Source organism: Spea bombifrons, chromosome 1 (genome assembly GCF_027358695.1).
Source record: "Spea bombifrons isolate aSpeBom1 chromosome 1, aSpeBom1.2.pri, whole genome shotgun sequence".
In the NCBI taxonomy this organism is placed as follows: Eukaryota; Metazoa; Chordata; class Amphibia; order Anura; family Pelobatidae; genus Spea; species Spea bombifrons.
The window spans coordinates 14,665,242-14,677,201 of NC_071087.1; the positions used below are offsets into that span (position 1 = coordinate 14,665,242).

Sequence of the window (11,960 nt, forward strand, 5' to 3'; positions counted from 1 at the left end):
GGGCAGTGTGTGCGTCTATGGGCAATGTGTGTGTAAGGACAGTGTATATGCATGGGCAGCATGTGTAAAATCAGTGTAGGTATTTGTGTGTTTGTAAGCTGGTGTGTGTATATGTGTGTGTAAAGGCAGGGGAATGTGAGGGCAGTGTATGTATATACATGTGTGTATGGACAGGCTTGTGTAAGGGCAGTGTATGCTTATATGTGTGTTTATGGGCACATGTATGTAAAGGCAGTGTGTATGGGCAAGCGTGTGTAAAGGGAGTGTATGTGTATATGCGTGTTAATGGGCAGGTATGTGTAAAGGCAGTGTGTAAGGGCGGTCGTGTGTGTGTGTGAGAGCAGTGTAGATATTTGTATATTTGTTAGCTCGTGTGTGTATATGTGTGTGTGTAAAGGCAGGGTTGTTTAAGGGCAGTGTATGTGTACAGTATATGTATGTTTATGGGCAGGTGTGTGTGTGTAAAGGCAGTGTGTAAGGACAGTGTTTGCGTTTATGTGTGGTTATGGACAGGTGTGTGTAAAGGCAGTGCATGTGTATATTTATGTTTATGGGCAGGTTTGTGTAAGGGCAGTGTATGTATATATGTATGTTTATGGGTAGTTTTGTGTAAGGGCGGTATATGTATATATGTGGGGTTATGGGCACATTTGTGTAAAGGCAGTGTATGTGTATATGTGTGTTTATGGGCAGGTATGTGTAAAGGCAGTGTAAATAAAATAACCTCTGTAAAAAAATAGCTGGGGGCACAATTTTCCATTCTTGCCTCGGGCGCAAAAGGAGCTAGCTAATTATTTTAAGTACCGTGTTTACAAACTTCTACACTAAATAAACTTGTGTAATACAATTTTCATGTTGATAAATGCAATGTATATGATGCCATGTATATGTTTATTATGGGGAATGGCACCTTAGCTTCCATTCTTGGAGCATGCAAATGTATTATTCCCCATTAGGTTATTGGTTCAGTAATGCTAGGTTGCTGATGGGAAACCTTCATAAACCGAAAACCAGATAAATTAATATACAGTATATGTATAGTGTACACCAGAGGGGTGTGTAGCATGAAGAGGCTTTTCCATGTGCTATAAATATCTTTAAAAATGCAAGAATAAACTTTTCTACTATGAGGAGGAACACAGTTCTGGGGGAATAAAACTTTTAGACAATTAGGGAAAGATTCTCTTAGGCTGGCACAATAAATGGGTTTATAAATAATACTTGCAATCTCAACACCTTTGTACTTTGTAAAATAAATTAAAGCCAGGCAATTATCCAAAAATATTAGCATTATTACTGATATATATACAGTATATATATATATATGCACATACAATATACTACTTATGTCGTAATGAACATATGATGCTAACGTGCAGGATTTAATATTTATGTTATGGTTGTATTTCAGTTTTCAGTTTTTATTCAAATGTTACCAGTTAGTTTAACTTAATCGAAGATGAGCGCTCAGTTGGTTGCCTGGATGTTTGCTTTGATCTGCTTAGACAAGAAGTGAATTTTAATTGAAAGCAGTGTTGCTTGTGAGGAAATACAAAGTAACATGCGCTAAACATGTACAAGAGTTGAGGAGTTAGCGCATGTTACTTGACTGTCTGATCGCAATGTTGATTTTTACATAAATGCACAAAACCCTGCCTATTATAATCATTCAGATTTTTTTTTCCTTTTGATTTCCCTTTTTTCCATTTTTTTAATTTCTTTTCTGTACAAGATGATATTAAATTGATATTTGTTCAACTAACATAACACTGAGATCACTGTGCATTCAGTGATTTTTCAGAAGTGACACAGTGACAATGAGATTTTGTGATGTTATCAAAATGCCAGCTTGTTCTATTGTTCTCCAATAACTGCTTAACAATTCTTTGTTTCAAGAAGAAAGTGCATGCTTAAAGATGTCATTGTGGTAACATGTACAGTATGTATATATATATATATATATATATATCCCTGAAGACCATGAAAGGTACAGACTTAAGTTCAGTTAAAAGAAAAATGGAAAAATGTACCTCTTCTTATTGACTTTTTTTTTTCCCTATTATTCTTGTTTAAAAGTAAACTTGCAGCCTTTGTAAGAACTGCTTAATTCTAGGAGTTTATCAGAGTACAAAACAGGGATAATGGAGCAGGCTTTATTTTGTGTTAGAGGGCAAATGATCTAATTTCACAAGTGAAGTCATTTCAATAGAGACTTGTAAGTTTATCGACTAGATAGTAGGTCCACTCAGTACAATAGATAAAAATGAAGAAAAACTGCTACTCACACTGCAACACTGTATTGTTTTATCCATGTATATGGGGAATATATATGTTATGTTGATTTTGGCACTCCAGCAAATCAAGAGCAGGCGAATGTAATGGAGACTTCCAGAATACTCATCCACAAATAGAAATTTACTCCTGAGTATTCAGCTAACACTAGGATGTGGACAGACAGACCATGCCTAACGCATTTTGCGCTAACTTAGCACTTTGAGCAAAAAAGTAAGAAAAATCCGGTGAAATAAACATTAGTAGGTTGCCTAAACATCTTGAATTTATTCCACTTAACATTTCTGCAATCCCTTTTTCTATATAAACATGTCATTGTAAAATATGAGGAATAAAGATCCATATTTACAATTGTTTGAAACATGAAAAGAAGAAATCTGTGATTTGAAAATGTATATAAAGCGTAGAAATGAAGACATGGAATAAAAAGATCACTGTAGGCAAAGTTTGTTGATATCACCTTCCTCGACGTACATCTACTGCTGATTGTAGCTTCAGCCTGATATATGGTGTGAAGACTCTGGGGTTAATTCAATGCAGAGGGAGCTGGCAGGAAAGCTTGCAGAAGAATTGCAGTTTCATCTTCCTGACTTCACTATACATTATGAAGCGCCAAGCCAAGCGAGCGTCTGCTGCAGGAATAGCTCAGTTTGCCCTGTATAAAGCATATTTAAAGCTGTGAGATTTCAGAAAGTAACAGCTACGATTGAACTATGCATTATACAGGAGTAGTTTAACCCCCCCTAACAAATCCAGTGAGCGGTTTGAGGTATACCCCTATATCAGAGGTGTGATGCTAAACTCCAGCTCAGTTGTACTCAGTAACAGACTTGTGCATTCCTACTCATACAAACATTAATTTTAACAAAATTTGCTTGTTTTGTACAAATCAACAAAAATTAGGGCAATCTCCGACAAAGACAAAAACAAACTGCAAATTCGTCATAATTCGTCTATTCTTCGCCACATGGAGCTAACAGTGACGGTCGCTGACTGTCTCACACTCCAACACTACTGACAAGTTAAATGGCGTCTCGACACTTATATATCTAATGCTTGTCCCCTCCTCTTGTAAATGCTGATTGGCCAGAGTGAAAAAAGTAAGGAAAAACTCTTACAGGCTGTTGGACCCATCAATCGCAGCCAAAACCCTCAATGAGACCACCCCACTGATTTTTTTGGGCTACTTCTATCAGTCATCAAAAACTGGTTGTAATGGTCCCAAAACATGACAAACAAATGGACGAATGTTACCGAGATTTCGGTTGCTTCTTCGAGGACCCTCCTCACTATCAGAGATTCGTACTAACACAAAAAACAGGCAAATTTTGTTAAAAATAACATTTGTACGATTCTGAATTTAAGTTATATATACAGTGCATTTGAAGCTAAGAAATAGCACAGCGGCAAACAACTTAATCAGTTATCAGTGTAGACAGCATTGCTTGATACTGAAACTGCAGTTTTTTAGAAACCAGGTTATTTATCTTGCTTTTGATATTTGTTTTACCCCGACCACAACATGCTCTACTCTCTAAATAACTTAAATTACACCCATCACCGGATGTAGCAAATATTTTATAAATGGTAAGTGATTTGAGATAAACTTTTTATTGTTGTTACGCCCGACAGGGTAAAAATCCAATGAAAGTCACAAGGCTCTCCACTCATTTTTTGGGACCATATACATTATATTACCTCTCTGAGCCTCAAGTAAACCCCAACCTCTCTGTTTAGCCCTACCAATCACTAGCCATGTCCAGAGACCTTCTACCAGTATCCATGTTGCCAACCATCCAGCTATCTTTCTATTCTATATGATTCCAGAATTGGCTCTCCTCTCCTTATTTACTTGCAAAATGATACAATTTTGCAAACGTGAAATACATTTAGCCAAGATGGACACATAACACATACCAGAAAAGACGCCCCAGGGTGTTATGAAACAGCATGATGTTTGCATGAAATGAGATGGTGAATTCCATATCACTAAGGGACAAATCATATAGATCTTTTTTTTCTCAGGGGTCATGATTTTCAATGGTTTTGCCTGTTTTATTGTAGCGCCTCTGTCATTTATTGAGATTAAATAATGCACATTTTATTCTTTATTGTTAACTCTTTAATTAACAGGGTTGCCCTTTAAATATTGGATGATTCTCTTTACCAAGCAATAATGTTTTAACCCCTTAACAACCAGGTATTTCCCTCTGCTCCCTTCCCCTCCCTGATTTGGAAACAAACCTATGTGCCTATGATTTTCATTTATTTTGAGTTTTCTATGTTGTTTTGGGTTTTTTTTTTTTTGCTTTTTAAACCCTAGCCACCCACCACACTAACTAAAATCAATTAAATATAAAAAAATGACAAAATAGCCATTGAGATTTGTTAATATAAATGCCATTAAAACTGTCATAAATGTCATTACTATTAGCTGCTTAAAATAAATATTAATGTATCTCTGTCACCACTGTTCCAACAGGTAATGTATGGAGAGAGAAAAAAATTAGAATTGATGGACTACTTCAGTCCTAGAGAGGAATGCAACACATTTTAGACCATCACTAGAAATCAATATTAACTGTCACTAGAGGTCATTATGACCTCCTTGCAAAGGACCTCAGAGAACCTGAATTTAAAAATAATATTAGGTAAGATCTGCAGGGGTTAAACTGAGTCTGACAATTAACACTGATTTCTTCAATACTATTAGATTATTTTAAAAACGAAAAAGTTCTAAATGAATAAAAAAAATATATCAAATGTTGCCATTTAAAAAGTTAAAGGGAGAAGAGTGATACGACTTAAAACAGTGAGTTGCTGGAGGTATGATGAATGAAACAAACCTCACCAAGGTGACAATCAAAGGGGTTAAAAGCAGAATACTGTGTAGTTTAGTCAGCTGATTGAATTCTCCAGCTATAAAAAGAAAAGTGTTTTGCTGTGCACACTGTCCCTATGAGTATAAAATGCTGGACTGAGGATATTGAAGTGGAAAATACCAGTGATCTTGATAGATTAAGAAGGTTTCGGGTCATAACAAGGAAAGTATCTCCTGGCTACACAATGTGTGCACAAAAAGTGGTGTACACAGTCAAATGGCACTCATGGGGACAGCTATGCTTGTCACACAACTAGAGAAAAAATAGGTTTTGGACCCTCAATTAATAATCACCTTCCAAATAATAATATGCCACCCTTTCAGCGCCAGCCGCAAATGTCATACAATGTCTCCACTCTATATTGTTCCTAAAAAATTAACACTGCATCAATCGGTTTGTAATATTTTACAATTTAATTTAAATTCAGGGGGCTGGTTTTCTAAAATGAATGTCTATAGCCATCAAACATGTAGTCTTAAAATTAACCCTTTATGAAATTATTTACAATATGTTTTACTTGTCAGTCTGGCAGATAAATGATTACCCCGGGCAAAACCAGAAATATCCACAAATAATTGGGATATTTTATAGTGAGAGGACAGAAATAGCCATGTTCTAGGCTGGGGGAGAGGGTCGAGGGGCAGTTCTGACTTAAGGAATCAAAGTGTGTGTCCTTCATGTCATACTTCGGGCTGGATACTCCAGAAGTGACATGCTAGCTCTGTCCGTAGGAACTTCTATTCCAAGAGGAGAACTGCAAGGCAAGGTATCCTTCACTATCATAAGGCAGGCAGACTGGTTTCTTAAGAGGCTGGTGATTAAACGGTTTGACGACATTATCAGTGACTGAGGAGATTAGAGACATCAGGATCCAGAATGAAGCACTGGGAATACAGGGTGAGATGCGCTTGGAGCTGTGTCTGGGTCAGGAGAGGACTCTGAATTCAGCACTTATTATTATTGCATTATTTACATTGAAGCACAAGGCTTGGAAGCAAGTGAACAGTTTGCTGCACAGCGCTCTGGATCTAGCCCTAGAAAGGATGTGTGGAGGACAGGGATGTCGCTCCTGCTACACTTACCCACCCAGCTGTGCAGCTTCTTGCAGCTGTTACCCCACAGCTCCACAGTGGGTGCTGAGCACAAGCTGCCAGCTCTGCCAAGCAACTAAGGAAGATAACGCAGGGGGCTAGAGCTGGCCAGTTTCTCATGGAGAGGCATAGATCCTGTTGGAGTGCCCAAGTCAACCCAGGGCAGCTCACTGGCCACCGTGGCATCGCCTGCAGTAGCACCTGCGCAGCGCTGAAGAAGACACCTTGAAGTATCCGGAGATGCTGATGAACAGTACTCAGCTCCAGGAAACGCAGCAGAAGAAGGAGCTGCTGGCTGGGCAGATAGTCACCGGCAGCCTGCTGTCCCTCCTGATCCTCTGGACCCTTTTTGGTAACATCTTGGTATGCACTGCGGTGATGAGATTCAGGCACCTACGCAGTAGGGTGACTAACATATTTATTGTGTCTTTGGCCGTCTCCGATCTCCTGGTGGCCCTGATAGTCATGCCATGGAAAGCTGTAGCAGAAGTGGCAGGTCACTGGCCATTTGGAGCCTTCTGCGACATCTGGGTGGCCTTTGACATTATGTGCTCCACTGCAAGCATCCTAAATCTTTGTGTAATCAGTGTGGATAGGTATTGGGCAATTTCTAGCCCTTTTAGGTATGAGAGGAAGATGACCCAAAAGGTGGCTTTGTTGATGATCAGTGCTGCTTGGACTCTCTCTGTCCTCATTTCTTTTATACCAGTGCAAATGAACTGGCATAAAAACAATAAAGATAGCCAGACTTTGGGTAATCAAACTGTAGTGGACTGTGACTCCAGTCTGAACAGGACCTATGCTATCTCCTCCTCTTTAATCAGTTTCTACATTCCTGTAGCCATCATGATTGTGACCTATACACGGATCTATAGGATTGCTCAAATTCAGATCAGGAGGATATCCACCCTAGAAAGGGCAGCGGAACATGCCCAGAGCTGCAGGAGCAACCGGGTGGATTGCAGGCATCACCACAACAGCTTAAAAACTTCTATCAAGAAAGAGACCAAAGTCCTAAAAACATTATCTATCATTATGGGAGTATTTGTGTGCTGCTGGTTACCATTTTTCATTTTGAACTGCATGGTTCCCTTTTGTGATAGGTCTTCTGGACACCCAAAAGTTGGACTACCTTGTGTAAGTGAGACCACTTTTGACATCTTTGTCTGGTTTGGTTGGGCTAACTCTTCATTAAACCCCATTATTTATGCTTTCAACGCTGATTTTCGTAAGGTCTTCTCCAATCTTCTGGGATGTGGAAATTGGTGTTCCACCACCCCTGTTGAAACAGTTAACATCAGCAACGAGCTTATTTCCTATAACCAAGATACCATATTTCACAAAGATATTATAACTGCTTATGTCAACATGATCCCCAATGTGGTGGCTTGTATAGATGACAATGATGAGACTTTTGATCGAATGTCACAGATCTCTCAAACATCACCTAACAATGAGCTAGCTACTGGTTCAGTATGTGACCTGGACTGTGACACTGATATCTCATTACATAAGATAACACCTTCCATGCCAAACGGTTTACATTAAACTGATCTTCTAAATTATTGGTGTAATTGTCCTGAGGACATTATATTTGCTCTTTCACATTGTTTGCTATAAATGTTCACTTAAACCAGACTGGGATAATGATTCAGTATGCCTACTCTTCCTATGTCTTCTCACATTTACTTTTTGTGTGAGTATATATATATATATATATATATATATATATATATATATATATATATATATATATATATATATACTATATATATATATATATATACACACACTATATACATACATACATATATACTGGAACATATAGGACTTAAGGGAAAGAACATAAGATATATTTTACAAGTCTTTTTGATTTTATTTAAAAAATGTAATAGTAACACATTGATTCTTAATAATGGATTTTATAACAATGTAAAAAGTAGGAAATCTCATTTAAAATATTTCACTTAAGCTTAGCACACAAAACTATGTTTTTACTGATTTCTCTTTTAAGCAAGCAATTCTTCAGCTTTATCTAGAAATACAATCTGTCATTAGCCCTACGTGGCATACATTGTTAAATGAATTGACTATAAATGAATATATAGTCCCCATCAAGAGATATGTCCCTGGCATTTAAGATTATGTACTTCTATAATGTGTCCAAAATATAGGCATATATTGTATATACACCAAATACAGTGAATATTTAGAAATTTAAGACACACTTGCAATTAGCTGGTTATAACTATGTTGAAATGGAAAATTTGAATTCTATAAGTGGAATCATATTTTATGTAGGATAACAGAAGCGTATGCTTAATTGCAGAACAGGGCAAACTATTGCCACATAAAAACTGTCTAGTACTTAGTACTTAGATATATGCATTTTAACAGTTTTCCATATTCATCTCTAAAACTCTCTTGAACATAAAACCCAGTGCTGTAAACAATAATGTAGAATAACATCGAAAAAACCACAGCTTTATCTGATTTTGTATCATAAACTTTGTTCATCTGCAGAGGCCGCCATTGTTGTCAATCATGTGATTTTTCAGGTGACTTTCCCGGCCCAAACATCACACTGAGCTGATTCTTTATGGCCATGCTAATGAAGTCAGTCCTCCATAGACTTTCATTAGTCAGAGTGTCCACTTGGATGACTAAGGCTGATCCATTCTCATGTTTACCGCAGGCAGTATGATGAGGAGTCAGGGAGTTTGTCTAGTGGATTAGGTTCAGAAAACAGAGCTAGGACCCATATAAATGGCTAATAAGAAGCTGCCAGAAAACTTATTATACAAAATCTAAAACAATATCTAAAAACATATTTTTAATCAGATACTAGTAAGAATAAAGGTTCCCCTTTAAGAGGTATAAATCGCCACAAGAATAGTTTATGGAAAATTAATTGTATAGAAAAAGTATTCTGTATTTTGGTGTCTCTTATACAACAAATGCATGTCACAAATAATATTTTTCATAAATACACCTCCCTTGAGTGGCGTTGGTAAGCCTTCTGCAGATGCCACCTATTTAAGTACCAGTACTAACCATACTTACCAATTATGTAGAATAATGGACTAATGCTTATGTCAAAGTTAAAGTAATCCTTTCCGGTTCAGTGTTCTGAATCCTCATAATAGAAAAAAACCTTGGTGAAAGTAGTGTAATCTGATGCTTACTTAATGTGACATTGCCAAACAGGACCAGATTGGCAACCTCCCTTGTGTTCACATTACAATTGATTATGTAACTTGACACAAAAAACGTTGTAGTTACTATACAGAAAACCGCTTTAATGGATAAAGTGACCTTAACAATAAATGATTACTATGATGTGAGAAAATGATATTATGTATATAATATATGTTTTTCTTTCATTTGAATGTTGTTTGTTAACTTTGTGACTTATGCACTTTTGGAATCATAGTGCCATTACACTATTCCTACTTTGAAAATGTCTTAAAACGCATCTTTGTATATTTATTGCATTTCCATTAAAATATCATTGTGTATTTTCAATGGAACAATTTCTAACGTGTGTTTCAAATGCTTAGGCTAGAAAAGGAATGGATTTTACAATTTCAAAAAACAAATCTCTTCCTTTCTATTAGGAGTTCTTTTTTTTTAATATGATATAATAATTAAGGGATAAGATCTTGAGAACCAATGCTTTTCTTGGTCTTTAACAATACCTTTGGATTGATTGATCAAATAAGGCGATGTATTGTATAACATAACTCCAGGTTCCAGATTTTAGATCTGAGAAATGCTTGCGTTTAGAACATTTTGATTAATCAGACTATTAAATCAAGAGAACAACAAAAATTATACTGTTAGCTCTGATCATAGATATGTAGGAGGTACACCGACATGGAACAATTAAGATGTACCTAAACATATAGGGGTTATTTATACAGTGCAACTCTAGTACAGAGATTAGCAACTAATACACCTATACTGGCATGACATCATCATTCTAATTATTTCCACAGCAATGGTTCTACTTTTAAAACTATCCACCACCACTACCCTTCATATATAAACTAGCCTTTAAAAGACTGATAGATCAGTTAAAATTATGGGTAGAAGTCCAGTATTCTGTCTTGTTTGTCACTTCCTCAATTCTTTCAATACTAACCCATCTTAATAAATGCGTATACTAAGTCTCATAGAAGCAGTGGTAATATGAAGGCAGCATTTTTATGAAGGATATCTCTCCCTTGGCCAAAGGGGGGCCAATTAGAGAAACCTCAGTGCTGTTTCTTTGACCAAGTGTCTGTTACCATGTATGATGTTAATGAAGATCCTTATAGCATGCATTTGTTGTACCAACTGTAATGCAATCATAAAGTAGAAGCAATTTCCCCCACCTGCAGTTCATATTTATTATATTTTTTTAAGAATTATTATTATTATTGCACATATGTTTGGAAATGTGCCAGAATATGGATTCATGTTTGTAAAAATGCATCACATATTGTAATTGTTACATTCTAATGTTTCTATTTCTTTGAATTTAGGTAAACTTGTTGCACTGCCACCATAAATCAAGACCTAGGATCTGAAGGCTTAACAAATCTGTCACTGCCAAATCAATAAACCTAAATCACATTAACATCCGAACGTATTTGTTTATCAAAATGACCTTATGGTTATAACATGTGAGCAGCATGGTTTATTTCTGTTACATGCGGTTTATGTGGTATGTGGTATATCAATGTGGTTTATTCTGTGGGATCAGGAGAATAGAGATACATAAGCCATTGGAAGCAATTAAGCAATTTTTACCAATACAATGTAAACTTGAATGCTTTTGTGGACAATCAAAGGTTAACTGTCGGAAAATGTTTTATCATGCCACTAAGAGGTTAATCTATTTAAGAATCTATGCTGGGTATTTCATTTGTGCTGCAGAAAGGGTGATGACTGTTTATTGCAATATTACACAAGTAAATGCCACTGCCCTATTTAGGTTAAGCACAACTGATGGGTTTATACACCACGAGCTTAGTGAATACAGTGTTAATTCGGAGAAACATCTGTTCCTGTATTAGGTAACATTGCTTCATTTCTTTTGAATTCATACTGTGTGAGTAAAACGACAATGCTCCTCTAACAGAATTTAAGATAAATCTTTTGCATTATGTGGTTTGTTTGTAGCAAAGTAAGCAGGTATTGTTATTGCTATGTTTTTATTATTATTTTTTAAATCCACAAACGCCTTTTTAGTTACCCTTTGCACTTTTGAGCACTGCCTGCACAAATTCCCATACAAAAGTACAATAAGGGGCAGACTGAGACCATCCAGAGCCATGGGCAACAAAAAGTCATGGCCCCTCCATGGTAATGCCCCTTCCTTAGCCACACCTCACCATGGCCATGCCTCCTGGTTCACCACCTCCTTTGTGGTTACTTGGCTCATATCTATTTTTTCAGTATTTGTAGTGATAAAAAATCTGACTAGTAATTCTAATCTTTAATATATAAAGATGCTCAATCTGAAAACTTTAAAAGTAAATATACTCTGACAGGACTGCCATAAATATATACTGAGGCAGACATTGACAGTGGTACACCATAACTGCCATCACTATATACTGAGCCAGACATTGACAGTGGTACAGCATAACTGCCATCACTATATACTGAGCCAGACATTGACAGTGGCACAGCACCAGTAAGTCAGTGG

The 11,960-nt window shown here is 36.7% G+C and overlaps 1 protein-coding gene across 1 annotated transcript; it reads left to right on the forward strand.

Moving 5' to 3' along the window:
- The first annotated feature begins 5,886 nt into the window (after positions 1-5,886).
- On the forward strand, positions 5,887-7,898 carry DRD5 (dopamine receptor D5). The gene is made up of 2 exons (XM_053458018.1): positions 5,887-5,940; positions 6,464-7,898. Exons 1-2 carry the CDS (start codon positions 5,887-5,889, stop codon positions 7,811-7,813), a joined length of 1,404 nt encoding a protein of 467 aa, XP_053313993.1. The 3' UTR covers positions 7,814-7,898.
- Positions 7,899-11,960: the final 4,062 nt, after the last annotated feature.

What these genes read in the sequence shown, in the direction of transcription:
- DRD5 (XM_053458018.1), top strand. Translation starts at nt 5,887, where the DNA reads ATGCTAGCTCTGTCCGTAGGAACTTCTATTCCAAGAGGAGAACTGCAA. An exon ending in GAGGAGAACTGCAAGGCAAG is followed by an intron (nt 5,941 to 6,463) that starts GTATCCTTCACT and finishes CGCCTGCAGTAG; the next exon opens with CACCTGCGCAGCGCTGAAGA.